We start from the raw sequence: 25,106 nt of genomic DNA, 5'->3' as shown, positions 1-25,106 counted from the left end.
ACAATCATGCCACATTCAAAGGCACTTAAATCTTCCTCATTCTGATGCTCAGCTTGAACCTCAGCAGATCGTCTTGATCAAGCCCACATGCCTAAATCCATGGAGTTGGTTTAGTCACTGATTAGAGCTTTGTGTTAGTGGCCTCTAAGTGTGTGTATATGAATATAAATGACACTGACCTTTTTCTCCATTACGAATTCATTTTTTCTATCTTTATAAGTAAAAAAAATATATTTGTGATTAATTGCTTGATAAAAAAGCAAAACTGAAAAGCTAAAGGTTGTGCAGTATGGGCTCCTGGATATTTGAATTTCTTTTCAACCTTTGACATTATCTTCAAAGTGAATTGAAATCCAATACAAGCAGGCCAGTGAGTGTTTAGAGATAAAAGCTTCATGTGCTCAATGAGGGCGATTGTACTGACAATAAATATGATTAGTCTCATGGAAACTAGCCAGCTCATCAACTATGAATCAGCATAATACATTTTTAATGGAGGCAACAGTTTACTGTAACAAATAATAACAAATCTGGGAAGAGAGGCTGAGGGTTTAACATGCTCTTTGTATGGTTAGTGGGAGGCAGAGTCATGGCAACATTCATTAATCGTTCACATCCTGTCAGGAAGTGATTTATGATCTGCACATGAGACCTCTTACACAACCCGATGTGTAAAATAAATGATTGATGTCAACAACACTAAAGCAAGGGCCTCAATTCGCTGCAGCTGTAGCACTTATTGGATATTTCCGTGTAGCCATGGTGGCTGAGAGCTCCAGTAAATTTATCCAGATTAAACTTCATGAACCTGCATCTTCATACCTGTACCATTGGACAACTAATTAACAAAAGAACTGCAGGAAATTAGTGCTTAAGCAGATAAATGTTTGATATTTAGGATGCTAACTGAAGCCTGTAGAGTCTGAGATGTAGCTCTTATGCTTTTTTACAGTCCTTCGTTATTGGCACAAGTGAACAGTTGATGACAGTATGAACAGAAAAAGACTGAACGAGTGTGGCTTTTTTGGGAGCGTTACAAGTAGAAAGCCTTTTCGCTAAGAAGAGCACAGCAGCACATCTTAGATTTGCAAGACTTCTGGAACAGTATCCTTTGGACAGATGAGACCAAAGTGGACATGTCTGGTCAAACACAGCACGTCAGCACAGACAGCACATACCAGCTGTCAGCAGGGTGGTGGAGGCATGAAGATTTCGGTTTGTTTTACAGCCACAGGACCTGGATACCATCAATCATGAACTCCTCTATATACCAAAGCATCCTAGAGTCAAATATGAGGACAGACAGATAAAGCTTTGCCTTAACAGGACAACTATTCCAACTACAGCAGCAAATCAAAGTGTTTCAATGGTCTAGTCCAGGGGTGCCCAATCCCAGTCCTCGAGAGCTACTATCCTGCAGCTTTTAGATGCATCCCTACTCCAACACAGCTGAATCAAATGGTTTGATTACCTCTTCAGCATGCCATCATGTTTGGCAAAGGCCTGATAACAAGCCATTCATTTGATTCAGGTGTGTGGGAACAAGGATGCATCTAAAAGCTGCAGGACGGTAGCTCTCGAGGACCGGGATTGGGCACCCCTGGTCTAGTCAAAGTCCAGACCTCAACCTGATTGAAATGCTGTGGTGGGATCTTAAGGGAGCTGTGCATGAACCTCAATAAACTGAAACAATACTGCAAAAAAGAATAGGTCTAAATTCCTCTCCAATGACTGAGTGACTGATAAAGTCATAAAGAAAATAATTACTTCAAGTTGTTCCTGCTGAAAGTAGTTCTACAAGCTAGTAAACAATGAAGGCACTTAGTTTTTAACAGGACTGCAGAGTCCTAACCAAAGCTTTTTTACACAGGACTGCTGATGCTGGTGGCAGCTGGTGACAGAGAAAAGTGGGGATGTCTGTTGAAAACTGAATGAAATGAAAGAAAATAAAGTTTCTGGAAAGTTCCCAAGAGATGACTGATGGACGTCAGGGAACAAGCAAGCAGGACTGAGGTGGTATTTATATCCTGCTAATCATTCAACTTGGCAGAAATGCAGTAAAATATTGTATTGTTGTCATGGTCTGCCTCTTTTCGCGATTTCAGCAGGATCGCTCTCCCTCTTACTAAACTCACCTCTCCCAAAGTTCCCTTCCAGTGGGATTCTGCCGCTCAGCGAGCCTTCACCCTGCTCAAGGACAGGTTCACCACTGCTCCCATACTCCGGCAACCGGACCTTACACGGCAGTTCGTTGTGGAGTACCTGCGCTCGGCTAGACGTCTCAATTCCCGGCAAGCCAGGTGGGCGCTGTTTTTCGCTCGTTTTGACTTCACTATCACCTACAGGCCAGGAACACGGAACGTAAAGCCAGACGCCCTGTCCAGGCAATTCTCCATCACTGAGGAGGACTCGGACCCCGAGCCTGTCCTCCCGGCCGCCTGCGTAATTGGAGCCATCTCCTGGGAGATCGAGAGGCTCATCCAAGAGGCACAGGAGACCGAACCGGATCCTGGCACTGGCCCACCTGGTCGCCTCTTCGTTCCTTCAGCTGTCTGCTCTCAGGTTCTCCAGTGGGCTCACACCGCCCACTTTTCATGCCATCCTGGGGTCGTCCGCACCTGCTCGTTCCTCCGACGCTACTTCTGGTGGCCCGCTATGGCTAGGGACGCCAAGGAGTACGTAGCAGCCTGTTCGACCTGCGCCCGGAATAAGCTTTTGAACCGCCCTCCACCGGGTCTTCTGCAGCCTCTCCCTACACCAGCTCGACCGTGGTCCCATGTTTCTTTGGACTTCGTCACGGGCCTGCCGCCCTCCGCTGGTCACACCGCCATACTTACCGTTATCGATCGTTTCTCCAAAGCTGCACACTTCGTCGCCCTCCCGAAGCTCCCCTCTGCCTTGGAGACGGCGCGGCTCCTCACCTCCCATGTGTTCTGTCTTCACGGGATCCCCGAGGACATCGCCTCGGATAGAGGGCCACAATTCACGTCCCGTGTTTGGAGGGAGTTCTGCTCCGCACTGGGGGCCAAGGTCAGTCTGTCTTCTGGTTTCCATCCACAGAGTAACGGGCAATCGGAGCGGGCCAACCAGGAGCTGGAAACTGCCCTCCGCTGTGTCGCTTCGCACAACCAATCGACCTGGAGTGAACAGCTTCCATGGATCGAATACGCCCACAACAGCCACACGTCCTCCGCCACGGGCAAGTCTCCCTTCGAAGCGTCCCTGGGCTATCAACCGCCTTTGCTCCCGGCCATCGAAGGTGAGCACTCCGTTCCTTCAGTACAGGCTCACCTCCGCGGGTGCCGTCGTGCCTGGCGGGCGACTCGGGCTGCCCTACTCCGTACTAAGGAGCAGAACAAGACCCTCGCTGACCGTCGCCGGACACCGGCCCCCGAGTACACCATCGGTCAACAGGTATGGCTGGCTACCCGTTTTGTGCCGCTACGGACTGAGTCGAAGAAGCTGTCTCCTCAGTTTATTGGCCCTTTTCCCGTTGAAGCCATTGTGAACCCTGTGTCTGTCCGCCTCAAGCTGCCGCGCAACATGCGCATTCACAATGTCTTCCATGTGTCTCAGGTCAAGCCGGTGCTCTCCAGCCCGTTGTGCCCTCCCTCCAGGGCCCCACCGCCCCCCCGGCTCGTGGATGGTCAGCTGGTCTACAATATCACCCGCATCATGGACTCCCGGCGCCGGGGTCGGGGTTTTCAGTACCTGGTTGACTGGGAGGGCTACGGGATAGAGGAACGCTTCTGGGTGCCTCGAGCTGCTGTCCTGGATAGGGCCATGCTCCGGGACGTCCACCGCAGGCATCCAGGTAAGCCTGGTGGGTCGCCGGGAGGCTCCCGTTGAGGGGGGGGGTACTGTCATGGTCTCCGTGCCTGCCCGGTCGGCCCCACAAGGCTACATTTGCTGTTTCTGTTCTCTCCCTCTCTGCCTGGGCGGAGCTCACTGTGGGCTCCCGCCCTTGGCCCACACACACACCTGACAACAATCACCTGTCATCACCGGGAACACTATTTGAGGCTGGAACACAGATCCTCTCGTCGCTGGATGATTGTACTACTGACGTTAGTGTTCTCACAGCTCCTGTGGACTTGTGCTTCATAATTCGTGATTTGTGATTAGTTGGTGACTTTCCTTCTCTTCTGCCTCAGATCTCCCCCTCCCCCCCCCCGGACCTGCGACCTCCCTGCCGTGTAAACGTGTGTGAGTGTGAGCAAAGAAGACGTGAGCGAGTGTGAGAGAGCTACCCTGTGATTCCCCGGAGTTTTGGATTCCTTCACTGTACATATATTGCACTTGCACTGGCACTGTAAATAAACTACACCTTGGAGACACCTAACCGCTCTGCGTTTGAGTCCCTGTAACCAGATCGTGACAATTGTACTGTGTTACTTTTTTTTTTTCTTTAATAAACATTTAGGACGACTTTTTTTTAACATAAGCATGTTTTTAATGGCTCCGTTTATGTTTGTAATATTCATTGTTTTCTTTATTTGTGACAAATGTTGGTTACGTGTTTTAATGGTACTAATTCTGGTTTTCAATCATTTTTGTGCAAAAAGTATTTGTTGCTCAGTGGGTCCTCTAGTAACTGAAAGTGTCCTTAGGCATAATAACAGAATGCCAAATTGCTCCTAATCGTGGTGTGATATACATATGTGATATTTAGAAAGTTCTTAAAGGCATAGAATAAAGCACTGTTTGAATGTATGAATATGGTTTCTAGTTAACAGTGGTTTGAGTGCTCAGTTACAAAAGAAGAGTGCCTTGCAAGTATCACTCCAGCTCTGCCTGAAAACTTCTACAGGGAGAGCAGAATTATTAGGCAAGTTGTATTTTTGAGGAATAATTTTATTATTGAACAACAACCATGTTCTCAATGAACCCAAAAAACTCATTAATATCAAAGCTGAATGTTTTTGGAAGTAGTTTTTAGTTTGTTTTTAGTTTTAGCTATTTTAGGGGGATATCTGTGTGTGCAGGTGACTATTACTGTGCACAATTATTAGGCAACTTAACAAAAAACAAATATATACCCATTTCAATTTTTTTTTTTTTACCAGTGAAACCAATATAACATCTCCACATTCACAAATATACATTTCTGACATTCAAAACAAAAACAAATCAGCGACCAATATAGCCACCTTTCTTTGCAAGGACACTCAAAAGCCTGCCATCCATGGATTCTGTCAGTGTTTTGATCTGTTCACCATCAACATTGCGTGCAGCAGCAACCACAGCCTCCCAGACACTGTTCAGAGAGGTGTACTGTTTTCCCTCCTTGTAAATCTCACATTTGATGATGGACCACAGGTTCTCAATGGGGTTCAGATCAGGTGAACAAGGAGGCCATGTCATTAGTTTTTCTTCTTTTATACCCTTTCTTGCCAGCCACGCTGTGGAGTGCTTGGACACGTGTGATGGAGCATTGTCCTGCATGAAAATCATGTTTTTCTTGAAGGATGCAGACTTCTTCCTGTACCACTGCTTGAAGAAGGTGTCTTCCAGAAACTGGCAGTAGGACTGGGAGTTGAGCTTGACTCCATCCTCAACCCGAAAAGGCCCCACAAGCTAATCTTTGATGATACCAGCCCAAACCAGTACTCCACCTCCACCTTGCTGGCGTCTGAGTCGGACTGGAGCTCTCTGCCCTTTACCAATCCAGCCACGGGCCCATCCATCTGGCCCATCAAGACTCACTCTCATGTCATCAGTCCATAAAACCTTAGAAAAACCAGTCTTGAGATATTTCTTGGCCCAGTCTTGACGTTTCAGCTTGTGTGTCTTGTTCAGTGGTGGTCGTCTTTCAGCCTTTCTTACCTTGGCCATGTCTCTGAGTATTGCACACCTTGTGCTTTTGGGCACTCCAGTGATGTTGCAGCTCTGAAATATGGCCAAACTGGTGGCAAGTGGCATCTTGGCAGCTGCACGCTTGACTTTTCTCAGTTCATGGGCAGTTATTTTGTGCCTTGGTTTTTCCACACGCTTCTTGCGACCCTGTTGACTATTTTGAATGAAACGCTTGATTGTTCGATGATCACGCTTCAGAAGCTTTGCAATTTTGAGACTGCTGCATCCCTCTGCAAGATATCTCACTATTTTTGACTTTTCTGAGCCTGTCAAGTCCTCCTTTTGACCCATTTTGCCAAAGGAAAGGATGTTGCCTAATAATTATGCACACCTGATATATGGTGTTGATGTCATTAGACCACACCCCTTCTCATTACAGAGATGCACATCACCTAATATGCTTAATTGTTAGTAGGCTTTCGAGCCTATACAGCTTGGAGTAGGACAGCATGCATGAAGAGAATGATGTGGACAAAATACTCATTTGCCTAATAATTCTGCACTCCCTGTACAGCAGTAAATCTTGCTACTTGAGCTCTGTTAGGCATTAGTGACTTCAAAACATCAGAAAGTACAATAAAATTAAAGTGTTCGGATACATCAATATATTTTTACACTTTCCATTATCTTTGTCACAACAAAGAAAGAATAATGGACACATTCAGGGTAGGTGACATTTTTATGGTTAAAAACAACCCCAAACCAGCTGAGGTCATAAATGTCCTAACTCAAGATGACTCTCCTTGTAGCAAGGTCACTTGGTGTGGATAAGATTCGCCATGAGCTCCTGTAGGGCTGTTCTGGTTGACATGCCTCTCCAATGTTACGTGGAGACCTGGGGTGGTGCTTCTGGACTGGCATACTGGGGTCGTGATTTGCGTTTGTTAACCTTAGATTCTGGAGGAAAAATGTGGTTTTCATCCTGGTTGTGGAATACTGGACCAGCTCTTTATCCTCTTGAGGATACTCGACTGTGGGTGGAAGTTTGTGTGTAAAGTATACAAGTGTTTTGATGATCTGGAGACAGCATTCAGCTGCATCCCTCAGGACAGCCTGTGGGAGGTGCTTTGGGAGGATGCGGTGTCTGGCCCACATCGATGGGTGTCTGGCTCACTGCTACTGCTACGAGCCATTCGATTCCGGTATGACTGCAATGAGAGCTTGGTCCACATAGTGTTTGAGTTCACCAGGCCTGCCTTTTGTCACCAATTCTGCTCATAATTTCAAGGACAGAATTTCTAGGCAAAGCCAAGTAGAGAAAGGTTTTCACTTTGGTGGCCTCAGAATTTCGTCTATGTTTTTTGCAGACGACATGGTTCTGTTGGCTTCATCAGGTGGTGGCCTCCAGCTCATGCTGGAACAATTCTGAGCCAAGTGTGACAGCTTGAAAAGGGCCGAGTGCCCAGGTATGTAGTATCTGAGGGTCTTGTTCACAAGTGAGGGGAGCAGAGAACAAATTGGACCCACTTTTTTTGGTAATAACCAAAAGAATGAGATTGCTTATTTGGTAGGGACTCAAAGTAGAGACAGTACTTCTCCATATCGAAAGGAGCAAGGTAAGGTGGTTCAGGCTTGTCCTACTGTAAGGAGACCGAGAGTTAGACCCAGGACATGCTGCAGAGATTCAGAGAGACTCAGTGTTCCCCCGGATGGTGAAAGGAGGTCTGGGCTTCTTTGCGTAGGCTGCTGGCCTGCGTCTGGATTCTGGGAGAGAATAAGTGGGAGAAAATGGATGGAATTCCCATTTTCCTTTTAACTTTTTTATACTAGCTAAGCTAAAGAAAAGTTAACTTTTAAAAGTTTTTATAATTGCTTTTCAAATGTTAAAGTGAAGTGCTGCTGGGTCTAAGAAGGGAAGTCAATGTTGTAGTGTTTTAAACCAGCATTTCTTCTAATGGCCAGCAGGGGGCGAATCATTTCTGGCCGTTTCTAATTCTATGGGAAAATGAGCCTGCTTCTGTCTTGAACTGGTGAGTTTGTCATCCCAATCATTACATTTAAGTTGTAAGATTGTCCCTTTGACTTCTCAGTTAAATCCACCCAGTGGGACATCTCAAGGCCTCAAGATGGGGCTTCACAAACCAATTGGTGACTTCACGTTGGCAATGCCCATCTTTTATATACAGTCTGTGGCTCTAATAAAGTTCTAATGCCTCTTAATAAAAAAATGGCTAAACACATTCACCAAAATATGCATATGCATGTAATAAAATATGGCCTCTGTTTTTTCTTCTCTAACTACCTTCTCACAGACCTCCTATAAATGGCATTTGGGTGGGAGGATTTGTTGAATTATTTTCCATTGTGCTTTTTGTAGATCCATCAAGAGTCTTTCTTTGCGTTGCTTTTAAAGTGAAGTGTATTCTTTTTGTGTGTTCACTGAAAACAAACCGTCACCCAACTTTCAGCTGAAATAAACGCTCAAACAGTGGCGGGTTCTCACTGGGTCAAAGCTGAACATGAATTCATCAATGCGAGTCCTCCAAGAAAAGAAAAGAAAAGAAACGCTGAAAGAAGCTTTGATGTGTGAGAAACACTTTAACCAAACGCCTGCAAAATCTTTGCCTGAAGCAAATTTGCATTCTGATGAAGGAACATCTTCGCATGTGGGAGGCACTGGCAAACATCCTGGTTTATGAACTCTCTGTCAGCCGAAGCAGCTCGTAGTTGCCATAGAGGGAAAGAGAAGAAGAAAAAGAAGAAACGAGAGGGAGGGAGGAACTGCTTTCAAATGCACTGAGAGCATTTACTGCCAGAGAGAGAGCAACAAAGGAGGGAAAACAGATTGTGTGCTTAAATGTGTTGTCTCTAGTGGAGCTAGAGACGAGGAAGAGCGTTTCCAACGAAGAAGCTCTGCAGCCTCTTAGTATTTGATATCAGCACCAGATTGGTGGCGTGGTCAGCTCGGAGCTGAGAAGCAGCTGAAGGGGGAGACGAAGGAAACTTGGCCAGGAATTTTATTTAATCTTTTTTTTGTGATCCTGTTTTTAGATAAAGGAGCATTTGGTGGAATTTGTGGAACAACAATGAACCAAACTGCATCAGTCTCCCATCAGATTGAGTGTCAACCTGTCAAGGATATCAAGGTAGGGCTGATTTTCCTTTCTTTTCATTGTGTTAAGGTTGTTTCTAATCTTTATCAGCTCTTACTTCTCATCCTCAAAGAACTTTCACACCTTTAATTACCACTGCACCGCACTGACACCTCTAAAACGCATCTGAACCAGCTTATAAATGAAGCTGCCAGAGTTACTTTTAGCTTTCAGGCTCATCCTAACAACTGCTGCTTATTTATTTATTTTTACAAAGCTTCATAGTAATGCTCCATAATTCTTCAAAATGACAAATCTTAGTTTTTGCTTGCTAAAATGACGCACCCACTCCCTCAGTCTTAAACTTCACTGTGACCCTAACCTTTATACACGTATACACTAACATGAATAAAATATATAAAATAAATAAAAAACAGCAGAAGATAGCCATTTCATTATGAAACACACTCACCTTGTTGATCTCAACTGTGCTTTTTTTTAGTTCTTTACTGACTCGATACTAAACTGTTGTCAGGAAACTAAATAAATGAAGTACTCTACACAGAGTGGTTCTTGAATGGTTTATTAGATTTGCTTTGCTTTGTTACATTTAAAAGCATCAGGGCTGTAAATTTAACTGTTGTTGGAACAATCCAGAAGATTTGACCCTGTAATGCCAAGTGTAAAATATTTGATACATGAGTTTTTGTGAGTTTTTGAGATCACTACATCATCAGTGTCACTTTTTCTCCGCAAAATGCGTTTTAAGCATTTTTGAATTGCACAAAATTGCCAAATGTAGCACAAACTATACAAATTAAAACTTATGTATCCGCATTTATAATTTTTTTTTTAAGTGTCAGAAGGTTAAATAAACACTGAATTTTCAAAACAAAAAATTAATTTTCTTGCAATTATTTCATGGTTCAGATTTTACAGAGCTGATGCCCCAAAGGCCTAGAGTCCAGCTAGCAACTTGGCAACCACCTGTTGCTAGGGATAAAATGTCTTCACTGATCAATTGGCAACTGGTTGCTGGGGGGGTTGCTGTGAAGTTGACTGCTAAAGCCCCAGTCACACAGGCCTAGAGACCGGTTGGTCATTGTCATATGGTAGACACTCATTGATAAGGAACAATGTGTGTTTCCCAAACAGTTGTGAAGCAGTTTCTGGATGCTGGGGGTTGCTAGAAGTTTTTATGGGAGATGCCAACTAGTCTGCAAACACTTGCTAACTACTTGCTGAGTGACAATTTTTTTGTTGATGGTGAAAGGTCTATTCTTCAATGACCAAGCCAGTCACATGATGTTAACCCAAAAGAGGAGTATTTCAGTTATTAAATAGGAAAGTAAAAGGCAGAGATACTGTTAAGGTTCACATAATTGAGGAAGGAGAGTACAAACAACCAGGTCCAGAAGATCTTGGTCAAACAATTGATTTTAATGAATACACGCGTGGGAAGACAGGAATTAATCTTCGACCTAATCAAAGCATACACAGATTTTTATAGCATCAGGGTTTGAATTAATGACGCCCCTTCATACGTCACAGACAGAATATATACATACGTCAAATCAAAACCACAATGACTTTTAACACAGTTTAAAAGAACGTTGTCTTCTATCTTCATGGCCGGTACTTCCTGTCACTGCCGGATGCTCTCTTGTCATCTTGACACCTCAGCAGCAGTTCTGCGACAAACTGCTCTTTTTGCAACCCCAAGCAAAACATGATTAAACTTCCACCTATAAATGATTCTCTCTAACTGAGTGTGTGTGTGTGTGTGTGTCGTCCTCAAATGCTCTCTCAATTCACCCGTTGCACTTCTGACCTTTTACCAGACCAGAGGCTCATCCTTATGTGTAATAACCTAACTGAAACTATATGTACTATGTTGAATAAATGTTTTAATCAAGAACCTCTAAAAGAATATAAAAGTATAACAGACAATTTGAATAACCTAGTAATTCAAATAGCCTCGTCTAACCTGCTCCTCAGAATATCTTAGACTCTGCTTTCACTCCTGCAAACTCTCTGCAACTTCCTGTCAACTGCAACTTAGTCTTTCTGAAAGACACACACACTGTTTAAACCTCTGAATACAATATCAATGCTGCAGATTATATTATTAATGCAATAGTAATAATGATGATTATTTACCAATAGCAGTAAAATAATTTCCCTGCTCCACACTACCCACAAACAAGCAGCAACTAAAGGTGTCTGCAGTAAAGACCCAGCAGGGCATGAGCATCAGAGGAGGAAACACTATATGGTGATGTCTGTGGATTCTTGAATGCAAAGTATTTTCATCCAAGTTGGGAAGCAATCCTTTTATGTAAAATTAGTCTTCAGTTGCTGAAAATGGGGCGGTTTGCATAAAAATGACTGTAATTCCTAAAAAGCTACTGCAGAATATTTGTGAAACCCCTGGACACCCTTGATTTAAAGCTTCAATCACATCTTGGTTGCTTGACTTAAAATCCTCTGTAGTGGCAAAACTGCAAAATAAAATTATACAAGAAAATATTGACCAAATACTGGAGATGAGCTGATGGTGTCACACTAAGTAGGAATGTCTGGTCTCTTATCAGTGTTCACACCTTAGTCTTATACAGATATATATGATAGCTAAGTGTAGTTTTGCAGAAAGAAAATTTCTCCTACATGAAAATGCTCACAGATGGAAAGAGACATGTCTGCAGAGTTTTTCAAATGAATTTCTGTGGCACTTTGAGCACTTCAAGCCACCCTTCTTCTTCTTTTTCTTCTGTACAACTCACAGCAAAGCAATTCAAGTATTGTTTGCACTACAGTCCAGAAGGAAAACGCTTTGATTCTGGGGTGAGCTCTCCCTTTAAGTGATCACCCATGTAATTTAAAGGCAGAATTGGAGCATTACTATGACAGCTCCAAGGACATGAAGTGACCCCAGCTACATAAAGTCTGAAAAGAGTCACATTCTTTCCTTTATTATTAGAAATGAAAGTAAACACTCTGGCTCAAAGTCTGTGTGGCTGACTTTATTTGTGATTTTTTTTTGTTTGGGGCTGACTGACACCTTAAAGACCCCAAAGTGCTGTCAGCCAATAAAAACATGCACTAATATTGGCTCTGGTTGTCAGCAAAGTCTGATTCCTTTTTTTTTTTTTAAATCCAAGGTAAAGCATTGTTGTCATCTTGAGGGACAGAAATCCCCCCCCCCCCCCCCTTTCAGTATTTTAACCAGCTAACAAACCGGTTTTATTTCCTTGATATTGTAAGACTGTTTGGCAACCTCACCGATCACTCAGGACCTCAGAGATTATTTTGTTCTATTTCTTTGTTCTAACGGTGTATGCATGTAGAGTGGGGATGGATAGCACAGATTCACTGGATATCTTACCAATGGGCCTGTCTCCTTCGATTTCAATTACAAGTAGAAATTTACGTAATATATAGTATGCAAAAGTCTGTTCACCAGCTCAAGATAGTATTTTATCTTCTTTTGTCCTTTACTTGTCCTGTTTCCTCAAATGCTGGGGGACACACTGCACATCATGCTGAGATATGCACAGTTTTCAGCAAATAGCTCTTTTGGAATTATCTTTTTGGTGCAATAAGACCATTTTATGTCCTTAAAACCGTGTTATCTTTGGTATTTTTCACAGATTCAACTAAATGAGAACAAACAACATGTTTTTGTAACAGGCTACTAATAACATAGTGCCTAAAGATAAAGATAACCAGAAAAGAAACCATACGTGCAGCACGGTCTACCTGACCTTAAAGTTAAGATGCCGCACAAAACAATGCGCTGCACGCTTTTCCGTAAATGAGTTGTATCAAATAAATCTCCATGTGGAGCCAGTAGTAGAAATTTTGTTTTAATATAAAATATAAAATCTTTCCCTTTTTACATCTTGGATCAAGATGGCTGCTAGGGTGCAGACACACAGCTTGGCAGGTCCTGTGCTTTTGCCACAAAAAAAAAACCACCTAAAAAAACATCTAAAAACCCCTGGATCTTGACATCAACTTGTCTTTTTGTTTTTATACATTTTTATCTTCTGTGGAGTTCGACAGGTCCAAGAAAGCTGGATAATTATACCATTTTCTCAGCCAAATGGAGTCAACATCTTTTGTTGACAAGATTCTTGGATTTTGGTCATGCTAGACCACCCCCAGGTAAACATGAACAATTAAATACGTCACAATTGTCCCTGGAGATTCTGAAACTTGTTCTGATGCTACTTTTGGCTGGTGATATAGAACTAAATCCTGGACCTAATTCAAACATCAGTGATTTGGAATGGCTACAACTAATTAGCCTAGTTAGCCTATGGGCACAGCTATCGCTGCATTGCTTTCCACCTCAACTAACTGTGCTCCAACCACCGTCCCAGTTAGTAAGGCTACATCTACAACTAATAGTGTTTATGGCCCTGTTGTCCGGGCCTCCGCTTCTGCTGTTTGGGTTACCACCTCAGCTGCTTGGGCCTCCACCTCAGTTGCCTGGGTTATTGCCTCGGCTGCCTGAGCCTCCGCCTCAGTTGCATGGGTTTCTTCCTCGGCTGCCTGGGACTCCATTTCAGCTGCCTTGACTACAGTCTCCGGTAAAGGGTTTCTTATCATTAAATGCTCATAGCATTGTCAAGAAAAGGACAAGAAATCCTGCTATTAAAAGTTACAGAGGAACAAAGATCTGCAAGACATTTAATCAGGCTAAAGTAATCTGGGACACTAAAAATAAACCAAAGGGGCTTCTATGTGGACACATTAACATTCGCAGTATGTTACCAAAGCACGAGCAACTGGAACATATTCTAAGCAATTCCATTATTTCTATTTTGGGTATCTCTGAATCTTGGCTCACAAGTTCTTCTCCTGGATCTGTGGTTGTCTTTCCAGAGTACACAGTATTCAGAAGGGATAGAATTGGAACAAGAGGAGGAGGAATACTTGTGTATGTAAAAAAACACCTGGATTGCTCTTTACTTAGTTCACCAATAGATGTTGAAATAGAACATATTTCTGTTAAAATCACTCTTTCCCCAGAAATGTCATTTACGTTGATCTGTTTATATCGCCCTCCTTCTGCAAAGAATATTTTTTATGAACAACTACAGATATTACTTAAATATCATACTATAAATAATAAGTCTAATGAAATACTTGTAATGGGAGATTTTAATGTCAACTGGGACTGTTAAAAGGACAGAAAAACACTCAAGGACATAATGGAGACTTTAAACTTTACTCAACACATTGAACAACCCACAAGAATAACGAGACACTCTAGAACTAAAATAGATCTGGTTTTCAGTAATAAGCCCGAGCAAATTATTAAATCTTATAATTTTATCACTGGTATTTCAGACCACAATTTTATATTATTTTCTAGAAAACTTATAAAATCACGGGTTAAGAATCACTTTCATAGTTCAACTAATAGGAGAACCTTTTATGAATTTATACCAAGAAGTCAGCGACAAAATGTAGCAGAAGCATTAGCATCAGCTAACTGGGAGCGTTTATTGTGTAGTGATGATCCACAATTCTGCAGCAGTCACTTCACTGACATTGTCAAGGATGTTATATCAACATACTCTATTAGAGGTCAACAAAAAATAAAGACAACATCTAATCTGCCCTGGTTAAACAAAGAGTGCAAGAATCTAATTAAAACAAGAGATCAATTACTAAAACAGTTCCTGAAAACAGGTCTAACTCTGGATAGACAGAGATTTACTTCAATGCGGAACAAAGTAACAAGAAGTTTGAGACAGGCCAAAGCAAATTTTTTTAATAAATATAATTGAAAGAGCCAAAGGTAATGGTAAAATTATCTGGCAACACCTAAATAAATTACTTGGCCGTCATTCAAACAAAAGCAAAAATACAATTGAACTTTATGTAAATAGCTCTATTGTTAGAGAGCCTCTATCTATTGCCAGTAACTTAAATACTTTCTTTATTTCATCTGTTAAGGAGATCAGTCAGAGCTTTGACTCAGTCGTATGCTCTGATAATGTGAATGATGCTGGTCAAAATTTGTTTACCATTACTCATATTTCAGACACTGAAGTTGTTAAACTAATTACAGGTTTAAAACAATCTAAAGCACTTGATGTATATGGAATTAACACAAATTTCCTAAAGGAACATATGAATTTACTTTTACGTCCAACAACTCATGTTTTCAATGTCTTTCCAAGACTCCATTGTTCCAACAGATTGGAAAATTGCTGCAGTTACACCAATTTTCAAAGCAGGTGTGAAGACTGACATGGCTAATTATCGCCCCATAAGCATACTCCCGGTCGTATCTAAAATAGCTGAGAAATGGGTGGTTAAACTCCTCACTGCTCACCTAGAAAACACCCAACCCTCATTACATCCATTGCAGTTTGGCTTTCGGGCACATCACTCCACAGATACTGTGTATGTTAGTGGAGAACTTGAAAAGCTTGCTGGACAAGAGTTCCTGTGTTGGAGCTGTATTTTTAGATCTGAAGAAGGCTTTCGACTCTGTAAACCATCAGATATTGTTGTCCAGATTGACTCAGTTTAATATCTCCAGTCAAGCTCTTCAGTAGTTTGCCTCATATCTCTCTCAGGAAACAGTGTGTGGTGTTGGACGGGGTTAAATCTCCATATTTAGACTGTGATACAGGGGTTCCTCAAGGATCTGTTCTTGGGCCCTTATTGTTCTCTCTTTTTATCAATAACTTACCTGAAGTCTGTCCAAATATATTTACTCAAATGTATGCGGATGATGCAGTTACATATACGCAAGCAAATAGTGTCCAGCAGGTGGCAAAAGATCTTGCAGCTGCTTTAGCATTAATGCATAGCTGACTGGAGGACTCATGCCTAATGTTGAACACCTCAAAAACTGTCTGTATGTATTTTTCAAAACGCCCCTTAAACTTGAAGCAGTCAAACATATTCCTGGATGGAGTAGAGCTTGAATTAGCTCCAGAATTTAAATATCTTGGGGTCATTCTAGACCCAATATTATCCTTCAAGAGTCACATAAATAAAGTGTCCCAGGTACTTAAATGTAATAATCGAAATTTTAACCATATACGTAATAATTTAAATATGACTGTTGCAAAAACGTATTTTTACTCAATGATCATCTCTCATATGGACTATTGTTTGACGTCCTAGTCACTTGCTTGTCCAACAACACTTAAAACTATTGAAAACATTTATAAAAGAAGTTTAAAACTACTTGACAAAAAACTGACTTCCCACCACCACTGTCATGTGTTAAAAAAAAACATAAATTACTGAACTTCAATAACTTAGTGAAACTTAAAAGAGTGTGTTTAATATATAAAGTCTTACACTCCCTTGCTCCACCACCACTAAAGCAGTTCATTAGGCATAAAGAAAGCTCAGACAGGACCACTCGAGCTACAACCCGAGGAGACTTGTTTATACCCCACAGACGGACAGCATTTGGGCAGAACGTCCTCTCTGTCCAGGGTGGCCATCTGTGGAACAGTCTTCCTCAATCCATTAGAGAATGCTCGACATTCAACTTGTTTAAGGCACAGGTTAAAAACTGGTTACGGACAAATCAAGTGTGTGATCATGTATAAGTTGTATAGTTTTAATATTTTATTTGGGAATAGAATGATGTGTATGTGTGAGCTTGGTGATGGAGTTTTTATTATGAATGAATTTTGAATTTCTTATGAATTATTATGTCTATTTTTTATGTTTTATGGACAACAGATGGAAATTAGCACTTGGCTATAATCTGGTATGTTTACATTCATGTAATTCTTTTTACATGTATGTTCATTAACATGCACTGTCCTAAATAAATAAATAAATTAAATTAAATACTCCTAAAAAAAGGAAATATTTAAGGTAAAAAGCTTCAAATTGTTACTATAGGCGGATCCACTATAAATCTTGGACGAGTTCAAATCTCAATGACCTGGACCTCAACGTAAGAGTTCGAATTTTCTGAAAGTTGTAGATGTGATAACTTGAGAATGCAGTGATGTAGAATTTTAAAACTGATACCACAGATATTGATGCATGCTCAATCATCCAGGTAAGTAAATCTCCAAAGGTTGATTCTGTTCATCTGGACGTAGTGTTTTCAGTGGGAGAAACGGTTCGTCACTCATCCAAGTGACTTCTTCAGTCTCAGCTGACTTCAGGTTCCCCCAATCTTATAAACAGTACATTTGCACAATGACTGAAACTAGAAGGAATAATGGGCTGGGAGGTCAGTTCCTCAATCAAAGCCCCCAGCATCCAACTTCACAATGGAGGAGAGGAAGGCACTCACATCACTTAGTAATGACAACAACATTATCATCCTTCCGGCAGACAAGATTAGGTGCACAGTATTGCTAAACCAGAAAGACTATCATGAGAAAATTTTGTCACTGCTCAGTGATGAAAATACTTATGAGCCCCTGAAACGAGACCCAGGAAGTGGTTACAGGAAGAGGATGATGGACTGTCTGAAGCAGTTAGAACAAGACAATGCTATCGACCGGACCTCATACCACAGGCTGTACCCAGGGGAATCTACACCAAGTCTGTATGGTTTACCGAAGACACATAAACAGGGTGCACCTTTAAGACCGATTGTCCGCATGATCAACTCGGTCACCTATAACACCTCCAAGTCTCTGACTTTGATCCTCAACCCGTTGGTAGGCAGCTCTGAGCACCACATCCAGTACACTTTGGATTTTGTTGAGAAGGTGAGAGATGTCATGATGGAGGCAGATGAAACCATGGTCTCGTACGTTGTTACATCTCTCTTCACTTGCGCCCCAGTCACGGAAACGTTGGAGGTAGATCGTAAGAGATTACAGGATGACCCCAACCTCAGCAACAGGACCACTCTCAGCATCAACCAAGTGTGTTTGCTTTTGGAACTGTGTCTTAATTCCACCTATTTCACATACAAAGGCCAGTTCTACAGGCAGAAACATGGGTGTGCCATAGGCTCCCCAGTTTCACCCATCATGGCCAATTTGTACATGGAAGAAGTGGAAAAAAGGGCTTTGCTATCCTACCCTGGAACACCACCAAGTCACTGGTTCAGATATGTGGATGACACCTGGGTGAAAATCAAATCTCAGGATGTACCACAATTCACGGATCACATTAACTCGGTGGACCAATACATCAAATTCACCAGGGAGGATATGAAAAGTGGCAGGTTAGCCTTCTTAGACTGTGAGATTTCCATCAGTAATGGGGGACATCTAAAAGCTGATGTGTACCGTAAACCTACGCATACGGATCAGTATTTAAGGTTTGACTCTGATCATCCACTGGAGCACAAACTGGGCATCATCAGGACGCTACAACACAGAGCGAACACCATCCCCACAGACACAGTGGCCAGGGAGGCAGAAGAACGGCACATCAAGAAGGCCCTGAGTAAATGTGGTTATCCCAGCTGGACTTTTCTCAAAGCTGGAAAGACACCTAAAGAAAGCTCCAGCTGATCCAGGAGAGAAGGACGACCGCTGCCCAAGTGAAAAGCTGTAGTGATCCCGTATGTGTCAGGAGTATCGGAGCAGTTGAGATGCATTTTTTCCTCTGTGGCTTTTAAACCCAAAAACACGCTGCACCAAAAACTGGTCCACCCCAAGGATCGGGTCCCCCAACACAAACAGAGTAACATAGTGTACGCTGTTAAGTGCCAGGAGGATTGCCAGGATTTATACATTGGGGAAACCAAACAACCTCTGGCGAAGCGGATGGCACAACACAGAAGAGCTAACTCATCAGCATAAATAGGCAGTCTATTTACACCTACAGGCCAGTGGACACTCTTTGAATGATGAGGAAGTACACATCTTGGACAGGGAGGAACGCTGGTTTGAGCGCGGAGTCAAGGAGGCCATTTACGTGAAAAGGGAAAGACCATCTCTGAATCGAGGAGCGGCCTAAGGGGACATCTGTCACCATCTTACAATGCTGTGATTGCAGCCATTCCCCAACTCTCTGTGAATGGTACTCATGGCCATTGATCAATGGTCTTTGATCAGTGGGTTTTGGTCAGTGGTTGTCAATCAATGGTCATGAGAATTTGCATAATTATGATCAAGGAACTGACCTCCCAGCCCATTGTTCCTTCAGTGGGCTGGTTTCAGTCATTACGCAAATGTACTGTTTATACGATTGGGGAAACCTGCAGTCAGCTGAGACTGAAGAAGTCACTTGGATGAGTGACGAAACATTTCTCCCATTGAAAACGCTACGTCCAGATGAACAGAATCAATTTTTGGTGATACCACAGGTGTGTCTACTAGGAGGCTCAGAGGTAGCACTGACAGTTTCCAGTAATTTTATAAAGTTAAGTTTTTGTTGAGGAGATACTTAGACTTTGTAGTAAAATCTTGACCTGACAGTGGATTTATGCTTCTGCGTAATCCACTGCAAACCCTTCTGAAACCTTAAGCTGTAGCTTGAAATGCACTTCCCTTGAAGTGTAATTACATTTCGCATCAGTGCAGCTTACAGTCACTATGACTGGCCTGCTCAGTACTGATGTTTATTTCCACCCACTTCAGCTTCTGCTGCCATTTTATTGAATCAACTTGAAGAGAATGGATCAAGTTGAAGGGAAAAAATCCACCGCCCCATAATGAGGGCTTCCCATAATGCACTGAGTGTTTCTCCTTCACTCATCATGTGTTTATACACCACTCTGCTTTTAATCATTAGTCCCACCCTGAGCCTTGTTCTTCCAGAGGTTTCTTCCTGTTAAAAGGGAGTTTTTCGTTCATACTGTCGCCAAAGCGCTTGCTCATAGGTGCTCATATGATTCTTGGGGTTTTCTCTGTATTATTTTAGTGTCTTTACCTTACGATATAAAGTGCTCTGAGGTGAATGTTGTTGTGATTTGGCACCATGTAAATAAAACTGATTTGAATTAAACTGAATGAACTCTCTGGAACTTTGGTAATGATGATGAGCGTTTCTGTAGTCTCTAGATGGAGTCAACAAACAATTAAAATGCAGTAACAGAGAACAGACAGTATATAAGAGACAGATATAGCCACCATGACACTTTAACTGTGAATAATAACATTTCAGGATTTTAATTGCAGCAAGTGCTTAAATAATATATACAAGTTTAAAGTAAAGATTATTGTGCTTTGGTCTGTATTATTTCCACATATACATTCATGTGGTGCTAGTCTTTTACACCTCTGCTTACACCTCTTTTTCCAGTGCTACAACACACAATAAGACACCTACTGTTACTATATAAACATGGGAATTAATTTCTTCACACTATAGAATACATTTTCTGACAAAATAACGTAGATTATGAGGTTAAACATCATATAGAAGGAAACTCAAGCCCTCATTAGACAAAGCCAGTTTCTGTATTTGTCAGTGATATGAAGTGATCACAGCGGTGATCATTTTTTTGTGACCTCTTTATATTTTTTTCATTAATTTTCTCAGTTAAATGCAGAGACAGAGACACAACACTAAAGAGCTTCATTGTTGCTCGCAGTTTATGCAAAGCACATCTAGGCTGCCGGCAGATCCCTCAGACAGGCAGAGGAACAGCCAGCCGAAGTATAGTCCCGTATTGCTGCAGTCCCACATCAGCAGGATGGGGCTAATCTGGCAGGAGGTAGTTTCTGTTAAGGTTCAAAAATTGAGGAAGGGTACAAGAGGTGATCGAAAAATAACCACACTGGTCCGGCCGGGTGAAGTCAAACGAAGATTTTAATTCACACGTGGGAAGATCACTGGAAACAGCAATTGATCTTCGACTTACTAAAGCACAAACAATTATTTTATAACATCAGGGTTTGTTTACTGACGCCCCTTCATGCGTCACAGTTACATTTTATACATAGATCAGATCAACACCACAATGACTTTTAACCCAGAAGATCATCTTCTATTTTCATGGCTGGTACTTTCCGTTCTTGTCTTAAAGTGAATTGTTCCTCTTTCTTGCCGAGACACGACTAATCTCTCCTCTAAATAAATCTAACTCATGTGTGTGTGTGTGTTGACCCCACATGCTCTTTGTGTCACCTCTTCACCTACTAACTGTCTGTGTCTCGTCCTCAAATGCTCTTTCTCAATTCACCTGTTGCACTTCTGACCTTTCACTAGACCAGAGGCTCACTGAGACTGTGTATGTCTTCTACTAAATAAATGTTTTAACCAAGAACCTCTACTAAAACCTTAATATAAAATGACCTGATATATAAGTGTTTTGTAAGCATGTATTGCAATTCCTTCTATGTTCTAGTTTTCCCTCAGCATGTATCACCTGAACAGTCACGTCAGTGAAGCTTAAGACCTTTAAAGAACCTGAACATCAACTCAAATAAGCACAGATATGCAATATGTATAAAATAGTTATAACTGCACCTGGAATACAAAATTAATATAATAACTTGTATGCATAAACATCTTAAGGCCATCTTAAAGCTATCTGTTACATTGTTAAAGCAATGATCATACTGCAGATTATATTATGCTGGTAAAATACTTTTTGTTCATCCCCACAATCCCCCTTTCGACCTCTGGCACACCAGAGGTCAATACATAGGTTGTTGTTCACTCCTCAGTCCACTCAACTACCTCCAGATCCATCATCGGCATCATGGACATAGGGGCCACCGCCCCAGGGTCCACTGCCTTTACAATCACCTTCTCTACCAACCTTCGGGCACAAGGAATGAGACAACAACCACAGGTCACCAAAATACCCACCAATACAGATAGAGAAAACATAATTGACAGAGCAAACCCCTTCCACTTTCCAAACACTGAGGTCATCCAGCTCTCCAGCGGGTTGTCAATTCCCGAGTGGTCATGCATGGTTCTAGAGAGACTCTTTAGCCCCTCCAAGGCTCGCGTCACCGAGCCATCTGGAGCAGTGTTATTCGGGATAAAAGTACAACACTGATCACCGAACATCGCACAAACCCCCCCTTTTTCCGCCAATAACATATCAAGGGCCATTCTATTTTGGACTCCCACTAATGAGGTCGGACCCATCTACTCCGCTAACCCTTCCATCCCGTCTCTGGTAAGGTTAGAGAGCCTCAGCAAATTATAGTGAACATAATTGATTCTGTCTACATTTTTGTTCGGGGTCACTGGAAAAAGAGCAGAAATTATTGGAAGATTCTCAAAACCCGCAGCTATTTGGTCTACGAGTTTATATTCATTCGGAACTCCTCTGGGGACCCCTATTGAGTCAATCCAGGTTGGCGAGTTCAGCCTAGGGTCATAAGCGTGTGTTCCCTCAATCCCGCTTTTGGACAGGATATGTCTTTTCCGCCTAGCTGCCAATGTGCGTGTGTCGTGCTGTGGAATGCTTTTTACCTGGTTTCCAATTAGCATAAGAGGTGCTCCTAGTCTCACCATCGCGCACGTCCCCACACTTCCCAGAGGAACACGAGCCAAAAGAGTCTTGTGCCCACAATAATAATAAAGTCCACTTCTAGCCCAAGTCCCAATTAAAGTGTTGGGATCACTTACATTGTTTGTGGTTCTTCCCGTCTGGGTAACAGCGCACCAACTTGGGTCGATTTCCCCCACGTTATATATTACTTTATCTGTGGAGAACTTAAAACACGTATAATTACCTTTTTTCGGCAAAAATGGTCCTACCTTTGTCCGCTTATCAACTGGAGGAAACAAACTGGATAACACAGTACAGTCTCCAGTACTCACCGCTCCTCTAGTCATTCGCAACATGCAATCATAACCCCACTTGTCCTCCGGATGGAGTGGAGCGGGCTCTGTGAACAACCGTGGTCTAGCAGAGGCACAAGCAACACAATTGGATACCTCTTGTTCCCTAGCATTTAGAGCTATCCAGTCCAGCCAGAGATTACTGTCACTGAACCCCGTGGCGCGCTCAATTAAATCCTGAGGCTTCAGTCTAGTGTAGTCCACCGCCAGGACTCGTCTATCCTTTAGTTCCTGTTCCTCTGGTACCACATATGATGACCCATTTCCCCTTTTTCCTGTAGAATTTACAACAGCGTTTATTGGGTTGTTAATCATGTGTATTTCCTTTTCTTCTCTAACTGGCTCTACGGGATTTACGGGATTGGCCTTTTCAAGAAAGTTAATTTTAATTAACCCCTTCGGGTCAGTTCCCACAGTCTCCACACCCAAGACTAAATACAAAGAGTTTTTACGCCGCCAGTTGCCCAGTGACATAGTCAAAGGATTCTTAGATGGACTATAATCTCTTTGGAGTTTTAACACGTTCTCTGACCCTTGTCCTGACGTTTCCCCATTTTCCCCAGTGTAACCCTTTACCTGATTCCAGTTCCGACACCAGTTTGCAAAGGGCCTACTCCCTCTTTCACAATGTGTACTTACTGCATAATCCCAACAAACCCACACATTATATCCTCTCCAACTACTATCTGCTCCCTCACACTTTAAAACATCGCATAAATCAAAGGTGAATGAAGTTGTGGACCCATTAACATAGTTCAACTCTAAACCACCATATGTACTGAGGCACTCATCCCTTTTACCCGAAACCTCGCGTTTTGATCTCCTTTTTAGCCCTGTTTCAATAAACGGTTTCTCTTTTGGTGCTGGATTCAACTGGCCCCAGTGTTCAGACAGTTCGCGGGGGCCTCCCTGCAAAATATAAACAAGCAAACATAGGGCCATTATCAATATCATCACAGTCATCAAACTAACAATCACAAGCAACATTTTAATCAGTCCTCTCTCCTCACGAGTCTCCGGTTCGCGGGATGGCATTGTGTTATGTATATTTGTACTTAGCATAAATTTTAAAACTTTGTTTCTGTTTTCCTCTTTCCCTTTTTTACTCTTTTTATTTAAACCACCCCTTTTCAAACTCTCAGTTTGTTACCACTCCTTTCTGTAGGCGCGGCGATTTCCTCCTAGGCTGCTCTTCTTTCTTCGGCCTTCCAGGTGGACTACTGGTCGGCCCGTTGCACAGGTGAAGAGGTTTATTCTGCCTCTGTTCCTTGACACCTGCGTTCTTTGAAGACGAATTTTCCTCCACCAAGCTCTCGTGTGCGGGTGCACACTGCGACCAGTGGTACCAGGTGTCGCCTTTCCCTTTCAGCTGGACTGCTGTAGCCGTCCGGGCGGTCACCTCATACGGACCAGTCCAGCGGGGCTCCTTCCACTTTCGCTTAATGACCTTTAGCCACACTGCCTTTGCGTCCGGGACCTCTCCGTTCCCCGTGGGTCTCTCACAAGTGACCTGTTTTGTAAAGCTGGACACAAGAGCTTTCAACTCATTAAAATATTCTGCATGAGACCTGTTGCTTGTCTTGGGCTGCTCCACCGGGACCACTGTCCAGGGTGCTGGAAACTGTCTCCCAGTCAGCAGCTCGTAAGGGGTGAAACCTGTGGATTGGTTAACAGAACATCTTATGGTCATCAAAGCAATGGGCAGGGCTGCGACCCAATTTAGCCCTGTCTGCGCACAGATTTTAGCCAACTTGTTTTTCAAATTTAGGTTCATCCTCTCTACCTTTCCTTGAGATTGAGGATGATAGACCGTCCCGAACTTATGTTGCACTCCCAACATCCTCTCTACCTCTTGCAAATCTTTGTTCTTGAAGTGAGTACCATTGTCTGATCTAATTCTCTTGGGAAACCCATGCCTTGGAATGTAATGATTGATTAAGCACTTAATCACGCTTTTCGCGTCTTCACGTTTGGTCGCCCATGCTTCGGGCCATCCAGTCAGAACATCCACACACACCAACAAATACCTCACACCACCTGGTCCTGTATCAATCATGTCGGTATAATCAATCACGACCTCTTCTCCTGGCCTTTCTGGCATGAGAAACTTACCAGCTTCAGGTTTTACTGCTGGCTTTGGGTTGTGTGCCCCACAAATTAGGCACGTTCTGGCCTTTTCCAGTATCATCCTTCTCAAATCAGGATGCCACCATCGGCACAAATTTCTCTCCATCTGTTTCACTCCCACGTGACCAAGCCCGTGAGCCTCATTCACCTTCTGTTCCGCCATTTTGGCCGTTAAAGCGGGACGCCCATCTGGCCCCCTCCACAAACCGCCATCTTGCCAGGCTCCTTTGTTTTCCCACACCCCCTTTTCCTCTGGGGATGTCTCCTCCTGAGCCTGTCTAACTTCTTCCATGCTGTTAGTGCTAACCTCCTCTTCTGGGGTTACCTGCACCATTTGTCTCTGTCCTTTGTAGCCCGCTGCTTCCTTTGCGGCTT

The 25,106-nt window shown here is 42.7% G+C and overlaps 1 protein-coding gene across 2 annotated transcripts in view; it reads left to right on the top strand.

Moving 5' to 3' along the window:
* The first annotated feature begins 8,469 nt into the window (after window positions 1–8,469).
* Window positions 8,470–25,106, top strand: part of LOC146681006 (inactive dipeptidyl peptidase 10-like) — a 136,527-nt gene continuing 119,890 nt past the window's right edge. The window contains exon 1 of one of the 2 annotated variants that reach the window (XM_085448331.1): window positions 8,470–8,942. In XM_085448331.1, the coding sequence (XP_085304457.1) occupies window positions 8,883–8,942 (60 nt within the window). In that variant the 5' untranslated portion in view covers window positions 8,470–8,882. The remainder of the gene's footprint in view (window positions 8,943–25,106) is intronic. The other variant, XM_085448329.1, reaches the window with a different exon arrangement.

Source organism: Copadichromis virginalis, linkage group LG23, assembly GCF_057382275.1.
Source record: "Copadichromis virginalis isolate Kocher_CV1m ecotype Utaka linkage group LG23, C_Virginalis_male_GT1.1, whole genome shotgun sequence".
Classification (NCBI taxonomy): Eukaryota; Metazoa; Chordata; class Actinopteri; order Cichliformes; family Cichlidae; genus Copadichromis; species Copadichromis virginalis.
Note: the sequence above shows the minus strand (reverse complement) of the source record. Positions and strands in the feature narration are given on the sequence as shown.